The 23,764-nt window shown below is 41.6% G+C and overlaps 2 protein-coding genes across 4 annotated transcripts in view; one reads left to right on the plus strand and one right to left on the minus strand.

The window, feature by feature from the left end:
• MRRF (mitochondrial ribosome recycling factor) overlaps window positions 1-1,760 on the minus strand; it is a 56,181-nt gene extending 54,421 nt beyond the window's left edge. The window contains exon 1 of one of the 2 annotated variants that reach the window (XM_082656632.1): window positions 1,629-1,760. The gene's annotated coding sequence lies outside the window, so the exon portion shown is untranslated. The remainder of the gene's footprint in view (window positions 1-1,628) is intronic. The other variant, XM_082656631.1, reaches the window with a different exon arrangement.
• On the plus strand, window positions 1,736-22,450 carry RBM18 (RNA binding motif protein 18). Of its 2 annotated transcripts, none has more exons than XM_082656633.1 (6): window positions 1,736-1,851; window positions 4,524-4,652; window positions 11,705-11,831; window positions 15,164-15,250; window positions 16,916-17,001; window positions 21,153-22,450. In XM_082656633.1, the coding sequence occupies exons 2-6, from the start codon at window positions 4,540-4,542 to the stop codon at window positions 21,310-21,312; spliced, it is 573 nt and encodes a 190-aa protein (XP_082512759.1). In that variant the 5' UTR covers window positions 1,736-1,851; window positions 4,524-4,539; the 3' UTR covers window positions 21,313-22,450. The 2 variants fall into 2 exon arrangements, with proteins under 2 accessions (XP_082512759.1, XP_082512760.1); XM_082656634.1 differs by having other exon boundaries at window positions 1,742-1,851; window positions 11,658-11,831.
• Window positions 22,451-23,764: the final 1,314 nt, after the last annotated feature.

Genomic DNA, 23,764 nt, shown 5'->3' on the forward strand with positions numbered 1-23,764 from the left:
TGATCTTCCCTCACCTCTTTAATGAACTACCTCACACTTTTCTTTCAGATTTCAGCTTAAGCATCACTTCCTCAGAGGATGCCTTCCTTGGCTATCTCCTCTAGCCCAATAGGTCAAACGTCCTATAGCCCACTTTCATAGCGCCCTGTACTTTTTCATAGCACCTACTTTAACAATACCAGTTAATATTGGTGTAGTTATTTGATTATTGTCTAATTCCCTCCATAAGACTATAAGCAGTACAAGGACTAATCTATGGTTGTCTTGTTCACGGCTGCATCCCCAGTCCCTACCACAGTTCTGAACATAGGAGACACTGAATAAATGTGAAGAATCCATGAGCGAAAGTCTATAAAGATTAAGTCCTTCCTCAAGGTCACAATGCCGGCACCAGAACTGAAATCTAAGCCTCAGACAGTAGGTCCTAGGCTCTACTTCCCACTGCTTCCATTATCTCTTGGTTTGCCAGATTTTTCACTTAGAGATAATAGGGCATGTTCTCTAAATTCAGTGCCATGTGAAGGCATTTACAGTATCTGACTCTATGCAGGATCATGTCCCTGGCACAGGCAAAGGAAGGATGAGACACTTTAACAAGTGGAGAAAGAGCTTTTGCCTAAGAGCTAGGAGGGCTGGATTCCAATATTCCTATCTCATCACTCCCTGTCAGCCATCCTTTTTAGATTCATAACTACCCTGTATTCAAAAAGCACTTGTGTAAGCTCTGCTGATGACCTGAGACTTGTATCAAGTCATTTCTTCTACCTAGGTTTTCTTTCCTCAACTATAAAACGAAGGGTCAGACTAGGTTTTCATTCTTTCTAACTATAAAGCTCTCCAAGATTCTGAGAATGCGAGAGAGTGGGGTGACAGGAAAAAGGCATCAAACTTAGAGAAGATCTGGGAAAGAGTGCTGGTTCCAGCACTTCCTAGGTATGTGACCTTCGATAGGTCAAAATCTCTGGGCCTCAATTTCATCTGTAGATGACAATAATATTTATCAGGGTTATCAGGACGAGCGAATAAGATAAGAGCTGCAGAAGCACTTTGTAAATATAGACGGGCTATTCAAATGACAACTGTTTTGCCACTGGGCCGCACAGAGTAATGGTTAAAAGTTGAGGCTTTGGAATTTGGGCGCCCTCACTCACTAGCCACGTGACCCGATGAAGTTATTTCTCTGAGCTTCCCTTTCTCCAGCATGGGGGATTAAAAATACCTACTCCCCTGGGAGTAAGGGGCGTGGGTTCGATACTTGGTTGGGGAACTAAGATCCCACATGCCACGCGGCCAAAATAAATAAATAAATAAAGCGTCTGGACTTAATTCTATAAAAAAAACCCTACCCCCAAAAGATTGTTATGAAAATTAAATGCTCCAGCCAGGTGGCAAGTTACTAAGTAGCTGTCCCTATTTAGTAAGCCCCGCCTCCCACCCTGGAAGTTCCTAGCTGAGATGAGCCCCGCCCCCAGACTCGCTCAGATCAGCAGGTCCCGCCCCCAGCCGTAAAGGTCAAGCCGGATTCGAATGGAACGCGTCCGGGTGTTCAGTCCCCCAGAGGTCCTTGAGTAGAGATCTCTGGCACCCGGGCCCCGCGCGCGCCTCGAGGCCGTGCCGAGGCCACTCACCAGCTAGCGCCCAGTCTACTAGGAGGACTCGCACGACCGCAGCGACGGCGGCGGCGCGGGCGTCGTGACGTCACGGGGCGGGGCGGCGGCGCAGGCGTAGTGCGTCACGGGTGGCCTGGCAGCTGGCAGCGCTGAGGTGAACGCGTCTAGAGGGTTGTCTGACCGTGGAGTCGGGGCTTTGCTTTGGGGGCATGAGCCGAGGGGACTACGCCGAGGTGACGAGGTGAGTCCGGCCGCGACGCGCCTCTGCATCTTAGCGCCGGCCCCGCGAGGGGCTCCCAGAGGAGGCTGCCCTAGAGAGACGGCTTCTCAGGCCCCGCCCCGGATTGTCCCGCTGCTGGCCCGGAAATAACAATCCGAGTAATGACCCATCGCATCTGGGAATTCGCGGCCAGGGATCGGGAAGCCCGGATTCCAGCCTTGACCCCACCGTTACCGTTAGCTTTTAGGAACAAGTGCCTGCTTCTCTGCTCCTCAGTTTCCCCAAATGACTGTTCGTGGCTTCCAGGGTCGTTGTAGCTTAGCGGGGGAGGGGGGGTGGGCGGGAGCGTTTTGTGAATTCTGTGAATATAAGAGGTTGTCGCCATTGCGAACCCAAAGGATTTTGATTGTCATATGGCATCTTGATCACTTACCACACTTTACCGTTCCTCAAAAAGTGCTGTGCCGAGCTGTCACGTGTATTGTCATATTTAAGTATCATAACAACCCTTGAGATAGGGATAATTATGCCCTTTGTAGGAAGGAGGAAGAAACTGAGGCTCCGAGTGGGGAGGTGGCTTGTTTCATTCATTCATTCAGTAAATACTGAGTACCAGCCAGGAGCTAGGCAGTGTACTAAGTGCCGGGAATAGAATCATCAAAATAGGTAAGGCCCTGTCCTCCAGTGACTTACATTCTAGTGAGGGAAACAGAAGATAAAATAATATGTGATACATTGAGCTGGTATTATGTGGAAAGAAAAAGGTAGCTGTCATAGAGACTAACAAGATGCTCTGCTCTATTAGGGAAAGCTTTTCTGAGGAGGGGACACTTAAGGGGCAATCATGACTTTCTAAAGTCACAAAATAACTGGGTGCAAAAGCCAGGATTTGAGTGCCTCTCTTTTGGCCCCATATCCTGCACTCTTCCCACTAAAAATGGTTCCCTCGTGTGATACTATTTCCTGTTGGTATTAGTATCAGAAGGTTTTATCATTCAAGTGTCATCTCAAATGTCATCTCCTATAGGTCTTCCCTTTCCACTAATTCTGAAGTAGCCCATCCCTAGACTTTGTCAAATCCCCTTGCTTAACTGTGTTTGCGGCACTTATCACAAATTACATCTTGATTATTTATTTTCCTTTTGTCTTGTCCTGCCCCTCTTCCAAATATAAGCATGCATAGGTCAGAGACCTTGCTTGTTCACTGCTCTGTCCCCAGTACCTAGACACTGCCTGGAAAATAGAGGCTCTATAAAAATTTTTTGAATGAATGATCTGTAAGTAGAAGGAAAGGACAAAATATTTCACCTCTCCAGTTTCCACACCTGGGATTCTACTTATGCCTGTTTTACCTTTCTCCCAGGAAGTAGGAGCAAGAGCTATGGCTCGTTCATCTCTCTATTTTCAGCACATAGTCCAGGGCTTAGCAGTTATTAGTTGCTTGTCTCACATTATGGAACAGATTGAACATGTGAATGAGAGAGGAAGAAAAATACCCTCATGTGTGGAGGTAGATAAACACATTTAACAAACAAGTACCTGAGGGGCTGCTATGTGCTAGCCTGTATAAGCTGTGCTGAGTTGAATAAGAGGTAATGGCAGTGTTCAGTATATCAGCTGTTGTTATTAAGACGCAGTTCCTGCAACACTGATCTCAGAGGCACTTCTGGTTTTACAGGACATGTTTTCTCTAGCAGGGAGTTATGAAGTCTGTCACAGCCTGCCATCTTCCCAGCCCCTTTATTTTCCTTCCTCTACCACATCATACATTAAAGCTTTATTTTACATCTGTTGTGTCATTTTTGGTCTTCTCAGCAACTCTAAGTTATAAGCAGGGCAAGGTTTATTATGTAGAGGTGAGGAGACTGAAGCTAAGAATGAAGTGACTTCCAATGGAAATGCCAAAATTTGAAACCAGGCCTTCTGACCGCAAGGTTTTTGGTCTTTACATTACTGTCTCCATCGTAACCCTCATCCTCCTTTTGTGGCTGTGATATGAGACGTTTCAGGAACTAAGTCGGTAATAGTTTAAGCTAAAATTAATTGAATGCTTCTTAGGTGCCATGCATTTATTGTTCTTAATGTTTTTGGTGTATTAACTCAGTGAATCTGCATAGCTCTTTATTACCCCTATTTTACAAATGAGGAAACTGAGACACAGAGTGGTTAAGTAACTTGCCCACCGTTACAGAACTAGTAAATAATGGAACTGGAATAACTACGGAACAAGTTAGTCTCTTCTTCCCAGTGTCTCCCAAAATATTAGACATGATAATAGCTAATTGATTACTTACTATTGTTCTTCCCCACCCATACCCTTAAGTGTCATTAAAACTCCCTTTCTGGTGGTTTCCAAGGCTTATTTTGGGTGACGGTTGTTGAACTGGAGTATCATGTAGTAGTAGAGACTTTGGCCTCCTGCCCAGTCAGCCTCTGGCTTCAGAAGAGAAAAACTAGTTTCTACACACAGAACCACACCCCTTTCACCTTAAATGGAAGCTTTTGCTCTCTGGCTGCCGGAGGAGCTGTCCCAAGGGAACTGGTGCTGGGGCCCTGTTTGTGGAATAACTGAAGCCTTTGAAGGACTGCCCAGGGCATGCCCTCCTTGAATAAATGTTTGTTGAATTGAATTTGAAGTCTCATGTTCACAACATGTTGCTCCTTTCCTGTCTGAATATTCACATTTCCTTTAGTATTTCGTAGAGATTGATGGAAGCAGAAACCAAAACTCTTCCCCTGGAGAATGCATCCATCCTTTCAGAGGGTTCCCTGCAGGAAGGGCACCGGTTATGGATTGGCAACCTGGACCCCAAAATCACAGAGTGAGTCTAATATATTTTAATTCATTACCTACAAAATTGGGATGCTTGTGGTGAGGATGTTCAGAAGAATTTTCAAGGGATATAGGCTATATTTTGGCCCTTTTATTTATGTTTTAATTATCTTTGAAGGGAATATGTTGTTTTAGCGTGTCATCTTGTCATTTTTCTTACATTTGGACTCTTCTGCTGCATAGACACAGACTTGGATACCCTTTAAACCATATATTACTTGTTTTTCCTGCTTGCCTAAGATGTTCTCCTAATTTTCAACTATTTCGAATCCTTGTACCCAGTGACTAGGAAATTATTTCCTAAAACCAGCCATGGGCATACTTTCATTCCCCAAAATGAAGGAACAAACAGAAGAAGTATCAGTATTTTCACAAAAAGGCAGAGAGGTACCACTTGACTCTAATTCATGTTAAGCAGCCATGGAACCGAGGAAAGTCAGAAGGAATCTTAGAGATTCCCCAGTCACTTTGGTTTTCATTCATTCATTAAATGATTTGAGTGCCTACTCTGTGCCAAGTGCCATGCTAGGCAATTTTCAAAGTTTCTAAATCTGAGGAGCCTTGTCTTATTAAAGTACAGAACCTAGATATAAAATAAAAGCTCAGAGTTGCTCTGATTAAAGGGAGGACCAGGTGTACCCAGTGCCTTTGGGCCACAGTCACCCTTTCTTTGGCAATCACTTATAGGACTTGTGGAGCACCCTTGAAAGACTCTGATATATTCCAGCTGTTTTATCCTACAGCAGAGGAAACTGAAGCCCAAGAGATAGAAGTGCCTTGTCCATGGTGACAAAGCTAATTGAATTGTCTTGACTCCCCACTCTTTCCTTTGTGGATATTATAGTGGAGTGAAATTTCTTAGCAGAGAGAATTGAGAGGTTTTTCCTTCCCCCAGTCGTTCGGTAGGGGCAGGTGGTGGTTGGTGGCAGGATAGCCAAGCGTGGGTGGATTGAGCCATTTGGGGTCAATGCTTGAAGCAAGCATGGGTTACAGCCTCAGTCCTAGAAGTTACTCCCTGTGGAATAGTGTTAAAAGCAAGGAGAGAGGAAACAAGGGAATCTGCTTAGAGGAGGTGTATAACAGGGTTGGGATTATGAGAGAGGAAAGAGATGTAAACCAACATATCAGGATCATGACAGAATGTTCAGTTCCTTAAACCTGCTCAAGCTCAAATTGGCTAAGTGTAGACACCGTTGGGTCCCTCTAGAAATTATGATGGTATTTAAGGTGTGTTGCCCCCTAATTATGTTACCTTGATCACGAGGGCCCTTAAATATAGACTTTGCATTTATTTTGGCTCTCTTTATGACTTATGGCTTTGAGGATGAATGTGTGAACCTGCCCAAGCTCTCAGTTAATGAGGGAATTAAACAGAGAAGCTGTTTCCATCATCTATAACCCAGGCTGTGAGAGGATGCTTCCAAGAGTGGTTTCCATTCCCACCTCTTCTTGTCTGAATGGAAATCTGGAGTGTGGAAACAACGTTCATTGTTTTAGCTGGGGTTCCCTGTAATGATATTCTTGTTATAATTGTATCCTGCTGCTTGACAGGAAGGTTCAAATGGGCATCTGCCACCTCAGTTTATGTCATAAGTGGGAGTACGTGGATATTTTCTTTAGTTAGAGCATTAACAGGAACATTGAATCAAAAACTCTCCCACTGGTATCTCTGCTCTTCTCATATCAGGACAAAGGTGGACATCCAGTACTAGACTACAGATCAGGGCCTTGCTGGCTCCACCTGTGACTTCCCACCTCTGTATTACCAGAGATCATTTCTACTGTATTTCATCTAGGGATTCCTTATCTTAAAATATTTTCTCGATAAACAAACTGATTTATTAAATTTCTTCTTAATGACATAACTACCAGTTGTAGCTTATGGTTAGCATGAAATGCATAGTGTTACTTCATTTAATTTACTTAATTGCAGCAAAGAAACCTAACATTATAGTAAGGTAGGTCTCATCTTGTAGAAATATGTGATTTTCTTCCAAGTTTTTGAAGTACATAAACTTCTAGATCCTGTTCCTTTCAAGATGTAGGTAACGATGGACCTAGACTAATTATTAAAATGCAGTCATTCCCAAACATTGAAGGGCTGCATGATGAAACTTGTGTGAACATGTGGTACCCAGCTTGTAGTCTAATCTCAGAAAATATTATTTGAATCCAAATCTCTAAAGTTCTAATGACTCTTGACAGAAGTTTTTTAAAGAAAAAAACCTTTTCCACTCAGTTTTTCAAAGTTTATTTTATAATAATTCTATTCATCTTATGTGCGTGTGTGCCTGTTACTAATCTGAGTTGTGTTCAAGTTATAGTAGGACGTCCATCAGCCTCTTCTCAACAGAATACGCATTGCTGACCGACTGTCTAGCACCCTGATACTCTGTTCAGTTTGTAGTTGCAATACTGACCATTTTAGGACCATGTTACATGCCAGGAATATCTGTATAACTAAATAGATCTTAGAGATCTGGATTTAAGGGAATGATGATATACTCTTATTTATGGAGGTAGCAGATTCCAAGCCTATGTTCTTTCCACTATATTTGGATTCCTCTCAACTATATTGTACCTCATAATTCTTACCTGTAAAGTGAGACTGTTCAACTAAGTGCTCTGGAAATGTCTTCTAGCTCTAATATTTCTTTAGTTCCTCTTATTTAAGCTTGCAACAGTCTTGTGAGGCAGGTAGAACAGACAACACTTCCCTACTTTATAATTAAAGAAAGGTAAAGGGAGTTGACTCAGTTCACTTAAGTAGTTAATGATAGGACTAAGTTCCTGGCATCTAACATAGGGCTCTTTGCACAAATATTCTAACAGTCCATGTAACTGGACAGTCATAACCTAAAGTATTCTATTCTAAATTTTTCATTGTAAGGACTTCCTTTAAATGTTATGGGACCCAGTCTAACTGTAAGAGTAAAAACAACAACTTTAAATATTACTACTAGTGCCTTCAATAGAGAAGCTGAACAAATTAATGTCTTTAGACATCTATTTTCTATACCATGGTTTCTTCTGAGAGGGTTAACACTGCTTTCTTTTTTAAATATTAAATGTGCTGTATAGAAAGCCAAATTAATAGCCACTGCGTTATGTATAAGGAGAAGTATGAGAGAGAACAAAGCCAGTAGAAATTCTAAAAGAAAGAACATTCTGGATGGAGGGTGAATCATAAATAAAGGAACATAAGTAGGAATAAGAAGTATTGTTGGGCTTCCCTGGTGGCACAGTGGTTGAGAGTCCACCTGCCGATGCAGGGGACATGGGTTCGTGCCCCGGTCTGGGAAGATCCCACATGCCGCGGAGCGGCTGGGCCTGTAAGCCATGGCCGCTGAGCCTGCATGTCCGGAGCCTGTGCTCCGCAATGGGAGAGGCCGCAACAGTGAGAGGCCTGCGTACCGCAAAAAAAAAAAAAAAAAAAAGAAGTATTGTTATGGATGAGTCGAATATCGGGAAGACCTTTTTGACTAAAAGGGAGGTTGAATACTAAACGATAATGAAAATAGTAGTTGGAGAGAGAGAATGCTATCAGATTAAGACAGGATCTATAAAATTTATTCAGACAAGTTTGAATTTCACGTAGAAGAGATTCGTGAGTGTTTGGTGGGAGACCAACATCATGAAAGTGATGTTTTAGTAGGAAAATCAGACATCAGTATTAAGGATGAATAGGAGGGGCAAAGACTGAAGATGAAGATTAGCTGCGGACCTGCCATTAATATCATCTAGATAGAGACAGTGAACTTGGAGACCACTGGGTGGAGTCTGCGAGATGAAGAAGGTGACTGAAGAGGAGCGGAGAGCTAAAGATGATCCTGATGTTTCTTGCCTGAGAAATGGAAAAGAATCATGTCCACACCAGCCAGCGGAATAGCTGGAAAGAGGCATAGTTTGTGGAGAGGAGGAGGTCAGGCCTGGCGTTATTAAGTAAACTTAAAAGCAATGGAGAGCCACCTGGGTGGAAATGTCCTTCGGATGTAGACTTTCAGAGCTAAGCTCAAGGGATTATAAACGCATGAGCATGTAAGAACAGAGTGTTTCCACCTGAAGACACGCCCGCTTCTCTCTCAGCCCATTCCTTGTTTTTCTCCATGACCTGTGCTGCTTCTCATGCTTTGGTTTGCATAAAACAACCTTTACTATTTACTTATTTAAATTTGAAACAAAGTAAGACCATTTAAAAACATATAAGGCATAGAACATAAAGACCCACCACATAATAATTTCCGTAAATTTATGAAAAAAATTTTCTCTAAAACAAATTGTGCATTAAAAAGAATCTTAAATGTCATTTCGTTGGCTTCCCAGTACCTACAGCATCACATTAAAATTCCCTCCTGCACACATCTTTCCCAACCTGTCCCCTGCCTGCCTTTTAGCCTCTTCACTTACTGTCTAAGAGCCCCCACTGTCTGCCGTTGGCTCAGTCTTTTTCACCTTTATGTCTTTACACAAGGTATTCACTAACCGCCTTCCCTGCACAGCTGGTCCTCTTCATCTGTGTGCTCACGTACATACCTCTGTGTGCAAGCTTCACACTTTTAAAATTGTTTGATTACATCTCTCTGTCCTCGAACCAGAATGTCAGGTCTTTGAAGACAGAGACTTAGTTGTATTCATTTGGATAGTCAAGTGCCTAATACTACAATTCTTGACACATTTGTAGGTGTCTATCTTAACCTAATCTAATTCATATAGACTAATTCCCTCTGTGCCATTAGGCAGGAAGGCCATTTTAAAGACCCATTACAGAAAACACTAATTATGTTGCAGAAATATGTATGGGACTGGTGTACTAATTCTCCGGCTCCCGAAGGCTGCAGGGCCCACATTTCATTAAGTGAAGCAAGGCTCTGATGAGTAGCGAGCTCTCCCATACTTCAGCAGCAGATGAAAGTGCTTGCAGATGTGAAAGCAAGATTCTCCAGGCTTTTTTCACTATCAGAGCTTGCAGTCTCCATCTCCAGGAAGCAAAATAGTAAACATTTCATTCCTTTTGTTTCGGTGTTCCGATAATTTCAAGAAATTATCAAACAAGGAAAGAAATCCTGGAGAAGTTGAAAGACACGGACCTAAGCAGATGTTCCTGGAATCTTAAGGTCGCACTTCTCGGGCAGAACGCATTTGTTAGCTTTTCAAAGAATAATCTGTTGGAGTTTTTTTTTTTTTTTCCCTGAGTAAATTAAAATTCATTTCCTAGGAAATGCCGATCGCCTTACCTTCCTGCTATTAAGCAGAATGGAGTTAATGAAAAGATGACCGGCCCACAGTAGCCCTTAGGTTGTTTTTTTAAAAAAAAGATTTGACCCACCATTTATGGCAACTGGTGCAGTGTTGAGGTTTGAATGTGTATAGTAAGTGGAAGATGCAGCTGTGAATTAAAGACGCTGAGAGAGATTCTTCTAGCCCATCTGCGCACTTGAGAGACCCACCCTTGCTGTAAGCATATTCAGAAAACCAAGTAAAACCAGAAATTTGCACTTTAGGTGTCTTCCTTTCCCCTGAAGAATCACCTCATTCATTCTCACCAGCAGTTGAGGTATCGTGATAGGAATTGAGAGTTTGGAAACTAGAGGGTTATGGTTGTTTTCTCCTTCAAAACAGATCTAAAGACCAGATTAATATCCACTGTATGCCTTGGGATCCTTGCCCCCTGCCCCAGTAAAAGACCTGTGTTATGTCTTCCTTGCTCCACTGTGTCAGGACCTGATCCAGGATATTGGGCTTGCTTGTTGATGTGCATTGTCTCAAATTTAGTGTAGCTTATGATCCATTTCATCTCTTTCTGCCTCCCAAAGGAGATTCTCACTCAAGAATAAAATCTTGATGAGTTTTCTCCTAGAAAACAATGTGAATATGAATGTGGCTGGCTGTAAAGACAGCTTTACTGACTCCCTGTGGGGTAGAATTCCCAGTAATAACAGATTTAGCATGTGGGCTGATACCTTTTTAGTATCACAGGGACAGCATTGTTTAGAGAAAGCCTTGACTCCATTTGAATAGCGTGGAGGATGCCAGGAGGAAGGCCAAAGGAAAAGGAAACGGGAGAGCTGTTGGTTTGTCTCACCCTTACATCAGATGACAGGAAGTCGGAATTGAGATTGGCCACAGCAACCTGTTAAGGCCACATCTGTTTGAATAACTTAAAAGCTCTATAGAAACCAAGTAAGTTTTAGAGAAAGGAATCCAAGAAGAGGGTGAGGGGCAGAGTGGCAAGAAAGAGCTTGGGGTAAACCTCCTGCCAGTAGTAAATGCCCTCCTTGGCCAGCTAGATTCTTTATTCAGCCACACCAGAGCATAAATCGTATTGAAGCAACTGAGGTTGGGCAGTTACCTGCAGTGGGATGATTTATAGGACCGGCCAGGTTCCCCTGCCTGTGTGAGACCAGCCTCCATCACGTTGCGGTTCCACATTGTCCTGTCATTCGGTCACGTCAGGGATGGAAACTCTCAAGCACTTATGGAAGTGCCACTAGCTGTGGTTTGGCTTTTGGCAGAATTTGTCTCAAGTGCAATTTGGGGCTAATGATTAACTATGAACGCTGACGGGGAAGTCTTCCAGGATTGTTTTGTTGTTTGTGTGAATGTATATGTGTTACTTTGTTTATTTTTGAGGTAGGGTTGGCCTTTGCATTTGGAGTGTGAGTGTGTGTTTCTGATGGAGTTGTAGTTATTCACAAATACTATTTCATTGCCAAGAAATTGAAAATAAATAAATCGACACAATTTTTGAGCTATTCTCCAAAAGAAAAACAAATGGTGCTTGTGGGCCAGACAGCTGTTTGTTAGGTGTGGTTTTTTTGTTTGGTATTTTTGTGTTGGACAGACGCATAGCCATGACAATTCTAGTCCCCATTCCAAATAGAGGCAAACAACTCTGTTTGCCAAATAAACTAACACGGCAGTTTGGAGGAAGGCAGGGGGCAGTGATGTGAGATTTTATCCCTGGGGTAAATTATCTCCTGCTTTTATCTCGCAGGCTGACCAAATTCCCAGAGTGTCTCAGGGGCTGTTCTTTCTCCATAGATACCACCTCCTCAAGCTCCTGCAGAAGTTTGGCACGGTGAAGCAGTTCGACTTCCTCTTCCACAAGTCAGGTGCTTTGGAGGGACAGCCTCGAGGGTACTGTTTCGTTAACTTTGAAACTAAGCAGGTAATTGAACTTCTCCCCCTTTCCCAGTACTTACACTCTCATAATTATCTGTGCATCCCTCTTGACTACTAGAGTAGCAGTTCCTTGTGGGCAGGAGCCATGTCTGATTCATCTCTGTGTGCTGTGCTCTGAGTCCTAAAGGAGATCCTCGGTAAACAACTGAATTAGTGAACAGCTTTCAAGGTCTACCCTCCCCAGGCTGGCAGTCTCAGGCAGCTGACCTACTTTTCTGACCAGATGCTTTGGGATGCCCACATTAAGCACATGGACATGCCCCTCCCTGTTCTCTTTTGTTTGTTCCTTTAGTGGCTGGCCAACAAAGCCTCCTTTTCTTTCAGTAGTTTTGCCCCGTGGTGCAGAAGCCCTCCCTCTCTGTGGTGAGCCGCCCACAAACTCTCTTTTATTTTTATTTCTTAAAAATGTATCCTTCTTCTCAATGTCTCAGAATAAATGTGGACAAATTTGAATATATACAGAGAAAGAGAACCTCCAGCTTCAACCATGATGTATCCATGTATCCGTATTAAAATTTAGTCCTTGGAGGGGACATGCATTGATAAAGGAATTGAATTTGAATGTTATTAAATATGGAGACACTGCTTATAGCTCTATAACTTTATTAGTCATGTGTGAGAACATTGCCTAGTTATTGTTTTATTAATAATAATTGTATTTGTATGTTTTTCTTACTGTAAAAGTGATACCTGTTTCTTACAGATGAAAATATAGATAAGTAATTTCATTTATTAGCCTAAAACCCAGAAATAATCAGTTTTTTAATATTTAGTTGTATATCTTTGTAGTCCCTTCTTCTTTCTTCACATTCATACACACATACACACGCACACAAACACATGTACACAATTTTTAAAAAAAACATGTGCAGCTTATAACACACAAACAGAATCATATATCCTATTTACCACTGAAAGAAAATTAAAATTTTTTCTGTCATCTAATACACATCAAGATAACATTCTGGGGCTTCCCTGGTGGCGCAGTGGTTGAGAGTCCGCCTGCCGATGCAGGGGACACGGGCTCGTGCCGTGAGCCATGGCCGCTGAGCCTGTGCGTCCGGAGCCTGTGCTCCGCAACGGGAGAGGCCACAACAGTGAGAGGCCCGCGTACCGCAAAAAAAGAAAAAAAAAAATAACATTCTGTATCATATTGTGGTTTCACTGGTGTAGCTGTAGATATATGTAAAAATTCACTGATCTATATCTATAATTTTATTATTTAGACCTCAGTTTAAAAACTAACCAGTGTCACCTTTGATGACGGCATAATATTCTGTGAACGTATGGTAATTTACTTAACTAATCTCCACACGTGTCAGCAGTGCAGTGAACGTCTCTTTAGCTCTATGTACATATTTACTATATTCATGGAAATGGAGTGGTGTCAACAAAGGCCACAATTTTTTTTCGTAATATGACTGCCAAATTGCCTTCAAGAAGTGATGTGTCAGTATGTTCTGAAACTGTCTGAGAGTGTCATTTGTCCTTACCAGTGCTGGGAATTTTTTTTGTTAATTTCCCCTAATTTTTGCAAATGTGATAGGCAGTACGTGATTCATTATTGTTCTAATTGTTCAAGGTTTGTTTTGAGGGAACTGAAAATGTGCTCTATATAGTTAGCAGTTTAAAGTACTTTGTTCTTTCCTAATGATAGAGCATGTTGAGGATTTTTATAGACAACTAAAATCAATGGTCATGTTGAGGACAGGTGCTGGGTTTTTTTTTTTTGCGGTACGCGGGCCTCTCACTGCTGTGGCCTCTCCTGTTGCGGAGCACAGGCTCCGGACGCACAGGCTCAGTGGCCATGGCTCACGGGCCTAGCCGCTCCGCGGCTTGTGGGATCTTCCCGGACCGGGGCACGAACCCGTGTCCCCTGCATTGGCAGGCGGACTCTCAACCACTGCACCACCAGGGAAGCCCCAGATGCTGGTTTAAAAACACTAAACTTGAAGTCACAAAGCCTGTTATTTCTGACTCTTCCATTTATTAACTTTAGGCGAGTCTCTTTAACTTATTTTGACCTCAGTTTTCATCTAAAAATGGGGATTAAAAACACACACCCTCCTTACCTTTTAGGAAGTTGGGAGAATAGGTGAGGGTTTATATGAAAACACATTTGGCATTTAATAATGTTGGATACATGAATTTTGAAACAAGTTACAGAGACGGGAAATTCTTTTTTCAAACATTTATCACCTGCTGGCACCTTATGACTGTTGATACTACAGAATTAATGGAGAGTGTCATGTAAATTCTAATTCACTAAGTGAAACTTAAGAATAAAATGTCTCATCTGTCCTTCTAACTTTGGGTGCCATAGTGAGGCAAGGATGCCAGTGATGAATACTTGACACGTAGTAGGTACTCAGATATTTGTTGAATGTCATACCGGCAGGATCCAGAGGAATAAGAGAGTCACTGGGAAAACCAGACTGGAATGTCCTACACTGAGCCTCGGACTCTCCTTGTTCCTCTTCCTGTTCCTTAAGGGCTTCTTCACTCCCAGTAAACGTGGGTTACGCTTGGCCGAATGCCTCATGGATACAAATGGAGCAGAGAAGGCTTGGCAGGATGGAAAAGTACAGCCAGGCTTCCTGGGAATGTCCTAGAGTGCCTATTACCCAGCCTCAGGAATTCCTTTCAACCTCGTTGCTCCTATATCTGATGGGGACAGGGTCAGGGAAGTTCTGGCTCTGAAAACCAGGTGCAGAGATTGGCCCACAGAGATACCTTGCTCGTAGTCTCTTTGACTCACTCCTGCTTTTTCCGGCCTGATTTCCTTCACTCCCATATCCTTTGAAGCCATTACTGTTTCTCACTTTGGATTCAGGGAGTATAAGCCCTAGTCCAGGATATAGTTTCAGAGTCCCTGGTGGAGTACAATTTCTTGACACAGTAGGTGCTACTCTAACTAACAGAAGTATGTAGAAAGATATCACCCAATAGGCCACACAACGGTCAGCTAATAATCTGACGTTGGTTGAGTGCTTACCATATGCTCCATGCTCTACATGCGCTCTTTGACTCCTCACGACCACTGAGGAACAAGCAATGTCCATATTTTACAGGTGAAAAAGATAATATCCAGAGAGATTAACTGACCTGCTAAATATTACGCTGCCAGTAAGTGGCAGAGCCAAGATTTGAATTTTTGTTTGACTGAGATTACAAAAACTCATACCCTTTATACTATTCTGCCTTTTTTTTTTTCTTGTAAACCCTTGCCACTTGTTTAACAAAACAGTTAGAAATTCAGCCATCAAAGCTAGTGAGGCATTTGAATCTTTGACTAACATTAATCCCTTTCCTGAACAGGAAGCAGAACAAGCCATCCAGTGTCTCAATGGCAAGCTGGCTCTGTCTAAGAAGCTGGTGGTGCGATGGGCACACGCACAAGTGAAGGTGAGTCTAACAGACTAGAAAGACAGCATCAGCTCATCCTAAATGAATCTTCCGAAAGACAGTTGTCCACTTGCCCGTTTGCATCCAAGCCTCTGCACATCTGGAACAGCCATACTCTGGTCTCCTACTTGTATTTACCATGTGTGTTGCCAGATTTTTCTTTTGAGAAACATCTCAGGAGGGATTAAGTTCCTTCGTCGTTTCTCTCCGCATACCCACAGATTCTGTTTTTGATTGATTCTTCCATGTGACTGATATGTATACTCAGACCTCTATCATTTTTTTGGTGGGGGTTGTTCTTTGGAGGAAAAAATGTATTTATTTTTAAAATTAGTTGCTTTAGGCGTTGTTAGACTCTTCCCAGCCTCTCAGTTCTTTGGAGAGTTTGAATTGTTTATTCTAAATGCTTGCGAAATGGGTAGTTTGTAAGAGTGCTTAAAGCACTGACATTTCCTTACTCCAGAGATTTTAAGAGTTATTTGTGGGACTTTGCAGTGTCTGTATTGACTCCAAGGCCCAAGCAGTGGTGAACTGCCATGTTCATCTCCTACTTGTTCTCTTGGGAAAAAAAGAACAGTCTTCTGTTACAGCCAGCACAGGTGAAGTATGTGCACTGGAGCAATCCCCAAAGTTGATTCTATTCCTCCTGCAGTGTGGTCTTTACAGACCTGTCTGCAAAAAGATTTGTGACAGCTAAATCAGATTTGGAGCCTCAGTCTTTAGCTAAATGAGCATGAGTTTTAATCAGAGACTGTACCCAACAAGCTTCCCAGTAAAGAGTCACAGAAATAGAACATTTGAGTTCAGTGTCCAAGCTGAAGAACGGAGCTCAGACACTTTGGATCTTTATGAGTATTCCAGGTAACCACAGAGCCTTCTCAATTTCTAGGACCCATTGCCTTAAAAATAGAAGCAGCAAAGAGAATTACCAAGTGCTTTTTTACTCAAAAGAAAATCAAGTCTCATTTGCCAGACTGGCTGTCATTTTCTCATTCTGCATCTCATTGAAAAGACATGCAAGAGAAATAAATCATCCTTCGTTCTGTCTTTCATTTGAGAATCTCTGTGCCCTGCAGTTCTCTTCTCCTACATATCTTTTTGACCAGAGGCTCCTGATCGCTCTTTAATATTGTATTTACCTTTTAAAAGAAGTATATAATTATCTGACATCAAATAAACTACTCTTCCTGGAGAATGTTTTCTATATCAGTGGCTGAAAGCTGTTACTACTTTTCTTCTCCACTTAGATCTGTTAAGAGTTGAATGTTATGGTTGGTACTTTGCAAAAATCTAGCAAAATTTTAAAGTGCTTGGAATAAAGCAAAATAAATATTGTAAGAGGTGACGTATGACAGAATAAGAATGTGAGAGGGCAATCCTGCTGTGTGTCTGTACCATCTGCGAATTTAAAGGCTGAAATTCTTTCCCTACCAAATAAGGAGGACTGATGGCTAGATGGGAAGCCTCTTCTAAATTTCTCAGTTTATAACTTTTAGGCCAAAACTGTCTGGACGTCTACATTAATTCTAAACATAAAGCAGTCCTAAGATTGTCGAAAAATAATCTAACGATACACTGATGGTATTAGGATTTCTGAACACATGCACTGCAGTAGAGGGCTGGTTTCTGCCCAGGTGAGGTAATTTGCCTTTTTCTTACTTGCAGAGATACGATCATAACAAGAATGATAAGGTCCTTCCGATTAGTCTTGAGCCATCCTCAAGCACTGAGCCCACTCAGTCTAACCTAAGGTAAGAAGGTGTACTACAGGAAGACGCAAGCAGGTACGCAAGAGCTTGAGCCATCTCTTCATTCTAACCTTCATTCCGGTTCTAGTAACCCTTCGGACTCTCAATTTAGAGTAGAATCTACTAACTTGACACGCTGAGAAGTGTGTTCAGTTAGTCTCCAGAATGTAGACACTTCACCTCCTCCCATACGCCTAAGAGCGTGTACCAGCCATTTACAGAATTCATACACTCAGAAGAGGCTGGTGCACTTACCATGTACCTGCCATTATACCTGGCACTGGGAATGCACAGGTAAAGCAGATTCAGTCCTTGCCATAAAAACAGGCATTTTAATAAGACCTTGATTATCTTCAGCATTTGTCATCATACACGAATTCCTCCCCAGCTATGAGTTCCTTTATACAGAATTCGGGTTTGTAGCACTTTAATTTTATCTACGATTTCAGCAAATATAACAGTTTTGGTTCTAGTAAGTACAAATTATCATTTCCTTCCTTGGAGTTAATTCAAAACAGAAGGAATTGAGGGTTGAGTAGAGAAAGCGGAAGTTAAGTAGATGGGTGAGCAGAAGTAGAGGGGTTTACTTTGCATCGTAGCCTAGGGAGAAATGTTAACAATAACAAAAGCCAGGATTTATTGAGCTCACTATGAAGCAGGCTCTGTGCTAAACACTTTACATGCCGTATGTCATTGAATTATAAAAATTCTGGTAAAAGTACAGTTGTACTCATTTTACAAATGAGGAAACTGAAGTTTAGAGAGGTAAAATATCTTGGCCAAGATCACGCAGGTAGCAAATAGCAGAGTCCAGATTCAAAGACAGGTTTACTGGACTTAAACATTCAGTCTTTTAATTACTGCTTTAAAGAAACTCCAGGCTGTAAATGCAGGACTGCTGTTCTAAAGCCTGTTCCAGGGGCGGGGAAGAAGATAGGTGAAAGATAATCAGTGTTCCATAAGGATCAGAAATCAACATGTCTATATGGGGAAAGAATCGAAAAAAGAGTGGAGATATATATATATTTGTATAACAGATTCACTTTGCTGTACACCTGAAAGTAACACAATATTGTAAATCAATTATACTCCAATAAAAATGAAAAAAAGGGCTTCCCTGGTGGCGCAGTGGTTGAGAGTCCGCCTGCCGATGCAGGGGACACGGGCTCATGCCCCGGTCCGGGAAGATCCCACATGCCACGGAGCGGCTGCGCCCGTGAGCCATGGCCGCTGAGCCTGCGCATCCGGAGCCTGTGCTCCGCAACGGGAGAGGCCACAACAGTGAGAGGCCCGCGCACTGCGAAAAAAAGAAAAGAAAAAAAAAAAAGGAAATCAACAGTGTCATGAAGTCAGGAAAGTGATGCCTATTTGGACAGAGGGCCAGACAGGGAAAAAAAAAACCTTTCCTATATATTTGCACCAAACAAAACAGATGTACAGGCATCTCATTAAACTGCAGGGGAAGGTGATCCTGAAATGTTTTCAGGAGCGATAAAATTGGTAAATTAAAATTAATTTTATAGTTACTAATTTGTCTAATATCATTGATATTTCTTAATTTTGTGCTGCTTTATTTTATACTCCCAATTTTTTTTTTTTTTTTTTCCCTAACCAATGACTTCTGTAGATTCACTGGGAACTTATTTCGGCTATCCTATTTTCCCCACGAGATTAAACCTCCTTGATCACAGATTGGTTTCATGGAGGTTTTCATAAATCTAACTCCTGTTAGGAAGGGACGACTGCATTTATGCTTGGTGATCTCCATGGTACAGTGAACATGTCTTTAGTTTCTTATTTTCACTGTTTGCTCTCTTTACTAGATAATCTAGCCTGGTGTTTTCCATTTATTTTTTAATCCAGAGAACCTCAGTTTACATCTTTCGATTAACATCTATGCCTAATTAGAGAAGGTTGTTTTCCCTGTGACTCATACAGAATGAATGGCTGGCTGTTAATTTTCCATTAATGGAAAAAGGTGCTGGAATGCATCTCAGTGAGACCTCAGAGTTCTTTTTTTTTTTTTTTTTTTTTTTTGCGGTACGAGGGCCTCTCACTGTTGTGGCCTCTCCCGTTGCGGAGCACAGGCTACGGACGCGCAGGCTCAACGGCCATGGCTCATGGGCCTAGCTGCTCCGAGGCATGTGGGATCTTCCCGGACCGGGGCATGAACCCGTGTCCCCTGCATCGGCAGGCGGACTCTCAACCACTGCGCCACCAGGGAAGCCCAGGGTTCTTTTTTTTTTTTTTTTTTTTAATTTATTTATTTATTTAGACTAGGGTCTTCGTTTGGGGTCTTCGTTTCTGTGCGAGGGCTTTCTCTAGTTGCGGCAAGTGGGGGCCACTCTTCATCACGGTGCGCGGGCCTCTCACTATCGCGGCCTCTCTTGTTGCGGAGCACAGGCTCCAGACGCGCAGGCTCAGTAGTTGTGGCTCACGGGACTAGTTGCTCCGCGGCATGCGGGATCTTCCCAGACCAGGCCTCGAACCCGTGTCCCTTGCATTGGCAGGCAGACTCTCAACCACTGCGCCACCAGGGAAGCCCCCAGGGTTCTTTTTTATTGCAACTTAGTTTTTTAATTTTACGTTGCCGGTGTAAAATCATGAGTATGTGCAGATGTATGCCTTTTGAGGATCTCTAAAAGGCCATGTGCACATTCCCTCCCAAGTTTCTGTCCCGGACTGTAGACCATTGACAGCATCAGAATGGAAAATAAAGGGAGTCGTGGGCCAAAAAATACTCTGCCTAAGTGCTTTGCATTCTGGTCCAGGGATAGCAGTGACCTTGATCAGAAGGGAATTCCTCACAACTTCTGCAGTGTCTCCTCACCCCTTCTCTCTAATACATGGCTACTCAGCTCCCAACCTAATGGAGAGGAAAAAACAAGGACTTTGATGATAAACTGGGCTTGAATCCTGGCTCCACAATTTCTTAGCTGTGTGAACCTTGGGTGAATCCCTACCTCTGTGCATTTGTTTATCTGTAAAATGTGGATCAAAACCCTTGCAATATTGTTGCAAGGATTAGAAACAATATAAGTAAAATGCTGGACCACTGCCTGGCTCATTGTAAGCACTCTAAATGATAGCCTAAACACACATTTGTCAGTAAACAGGGACTTTGTAGGAGTTCCAGGATTTTTTTCCCATTATTATTTAGTGATTTAGAAGGTGGTACAGTATAATATAGCTCATAGTATAGCTCTGGAGTCCAATTGTATTCAAATCTCAACTCTGCCACTCACTAGCGGTATAACACTAGCTAAGTTAACCTTTCTATGCCTTGTTTTCTTTATCTGTAAAGTGAAGAATGTAACGTACGTGAATCATTTCTTCCATTTTTTCTAATTGTGGTAAAATACGCATAATATAGCATTTACCATCTTAACCATTTTTAAGTGTATAGTTCAACGGTATTAAATACATTCATAATTTACAACCAGCACCACCATCTGTCTCCATAATTCTTTTCCTCTTGTAAAACTGAAGCTCTACACCCATTAAACATTAACTCCCCGTTCCCACCTCCCCCAAGCGCCTGGCAACCACCATTCCACTTTGTGTCTCTGTGATTTTGGCTACTCATTTAAGTACCTCATGTAAATGGAATCAAACAGTATTTAACTTTTTAACGTTTGTTTAACTTAGCGTAATGTCCTCCAGGTTCATCCACATTGTAGCATATGTATATACCATGTTTTGCTTATCCATCCATACTTCGATGGACACTTGGGTTGCTTCCACAGTTTATTGTGAATAATGCTACCATGAAAAAAACAATGCTACCATGAACATGAGTGTACACATCTCTTCCAGACTCTGCTTTGAATTCCTACACAAATTATTTTTGAGTGCCTACTATCTACAGACACTAAGGTGCTGATCAGTGTTGGTGTCGGAGGTTTAAATGTAGCAATATGCAAAGTACTTCTAACAGTGTCTTACAGAGAAAACTTAATAGATGGACCAGACTTGATCTGTTTCCTAAAATGAGAACATTAATTGTTTTTATATGTGTTTTCTGTGAAATGCTTGCATGTTTGTGTTTGAGTATCTTGTTGCTACTCTGATATGCTTAAGAGGCACAAAGAAGATGAAAGACACAGGTAATCTCTGAACGTACCCACTCTGATCCTCTGCTGTCCTTTTTCCAGTGTCACTGCAAAGATAAAAGCCATTGAAGCAAAGCTGAAAATGATGGCAGAAAACCCTGACGCAGAGTATCCAGCAGCACCTGTTTATTCCTACTTCAAGCCACCAGATAAAAAAAGGACTACTCCTTATTCTAGAACAGCTTGGAAATCTCGAAGATGATGGTTATGAATTACCATAACAGCAAAAGCAAATTGGTGTCCACACCTGAAATCCTCTGCCTTTGTGCTTGTAGCTGTGAATGGTACTATCCGACAGAGCACAGTCACATGTTAGAGTTTGGTAACATAACGTCTTTGGATGTTCTTATGGATGTTTCTTCCCTGAAGTATGTGTGGAATTGAGCATCATCCAGAATAAATAGGATTGTATCCAAAACTGTGATTTGAACACTGGGATGCTCTAGTTGGCTGGTTTGTTTGGATTTGTAACTCCAGAAACAGTATATAGTATGCCAGAGAGAAAGGCAAACGTAAAAAATGTTACTATTTAAATCAGGAAACTTAAGTTATTAATATCCGTCTTAAAAAAAACAAACAAAACATTTTCCTGTACTCAAGTGTCTTTACAACATAAAGAAGAAGTAAAAGACAGGGAGGGAAGTGAGAGATTTTTGAATCGTGTTCAGAACTGCTGTTCCAGAATTCTCTATGGAAATCCCTCCAACTGGACTAAAAGAAAAGGTTCTTGGCAAAAAGAGCTGTTTCTTTGAGCAAATGTTGTGGTAATATGTTTAAGAGTTATGCTTATTGTTTCAAAATCCCAACTAGGAAAACATGGTGTATATCTTAAAAAATTGTTTGCATTGACAAAACTGTAGAATGAAATTTAGCATTTTATACCACAATGGAAGTTCTGTTTGGAAATCCAGTTTTTCTACTGGGATCATTTTTTAAGAATCTGAATAATCCTGCCTCTATAATACCAAATATCATTATTAATATGGGACTTTTAAAATTGCATTTATTGCATGAGATTGTTTTTAATAGCATGAGGATGTTCTATTGGGAATTGTATCATGGTCAATCTAAATAGAAAAGCAAAATTTCTTTGAAAACTTAAACATTGCTATATTGATCTCTAACAAACATGTTATTTATTAATAATTGTGTAGAGGTCTGAGTAGAAGAAATCAAATTCTCTTATGTGGGGTGAGGTGGGGACATGCAGTGGACACAGAAAGTCAATGGAGCAGGCACTGCTCTGGCACCGAGATTGTAATGACCTCATGTTTTATGTGGTTTTTAAAGGCTTGAAAGACTGCATGACTTTAAAACGATTCTTCATTTTTAGAACCTACTTCTCCCTAGATATTTTTTGCCTCTGTGAACATTTTAAATATAACAGTAGAGAAAGAAAAAGAAATCAACAGATTTGGGAGTGTGTTTCTGTCAGCAGTGTTGGTTGGTCATTTTGGTGCAAAGTTGACAGACTGTTTCATTGGGCAGCACCATTGCTTCTTTACCAGGTAAATCATTTTGTTACCCAACGTGCCACTCTTAGTGAGTACAGACTGTTTACCGTCATTTTTCCTAGCAAGAGGAAGCTTTCATTATAGGAACTTAAGTCTTCCTATGAGCATAAATGAATTTAAGACACTTGAACCAAAACTTCAGCATAGTGAGGTTTCAGAATTCACAGAACCGGTTCAGAGAAATTCTTATCACCTTTCCCAAGGTAAAGCTTTTCAGATATCTTTAAATGTTAAATACTTCCTGCGTTTATGAGCTCAGTCTAAGATGCGAGTAACTCTCTTTCCACTTGGGGGATAGGTCAGGGAGGAAGGAGCATTATCTCCCATTTTTCTGGTGACTTCTGAGAGCATAGAATTCACCATTTTATCCTTAAGTCCTCAGAGAGTTATGGTGGAGTAGGACTTAATTAATGCAAAATAGTCTTCTATTTTTAATAGGAACTTAGAAAATACTTAACTTTGAATTATCTAGAGTTGTTTCCTTTAGAAACCAGAGCTATTTATTTGTATTTAAAGCAATGTTTGTTATTTGTACCGATTCTTATTCCTCTGTGTGAATAAATGCAAGACGGTGTCTGCGGTTGTGTCTTCTCTTGTCCGTCTCCTGCAGTGAAGACCACGGCTCTCGGAGAGGCTGGTTTCCCCTCAGGACGTGGGCCGGCGTGTCCAGGCGGGGTGCTGTTTCTAAGTGCCTTCTCAGACCTCAGAGGCAGCTCTGTCCACCTTTTCTGCCTGCCTACTTCTGTTAGAGATGAGTAAAGAGACTAGCTGTTCTCACTATAAATCTATTTGAAAAGAAGTTGTTAATGGAAGTCCCCTGAAGTATGATAATGTGCTTAGGCCTCTTTCAAAGTAGGGGTTTCAAAAGAATAAATGTGTGGGTCATAAATATGCTGAAAGCGGTTTGGTAAAACGCTTCTAAAATGTAAGTGTTAATTGGTCAACTGCTATGAAGTTACCTGTACTTTAAAGTTATTTATCGCTTTACTCTTTTGCTAAAGTTAAGTCACAACTCCGATTTATACAAGAGTGAAGAACTGAGGGAAGTACCTTCTTAATCTCAGCTCCTATTTTATCAAATGCAAACTGTAACCCTACCCAGTTGATTTTCTATAATTGGCATCTCAGTATTAGGGAAAA

The sequence above is a fragment of the Grampus griseus genome, assembly GCF_964374135.1.
Source record: "Grampus griseus genome assembly, chromosome: 6".
Lineage (NCBI taxonomy): Eukaryota > Metazoa > Chordata > Mammalia > Artiodactyla > Delphinidae > Grampus > Grampus griseus.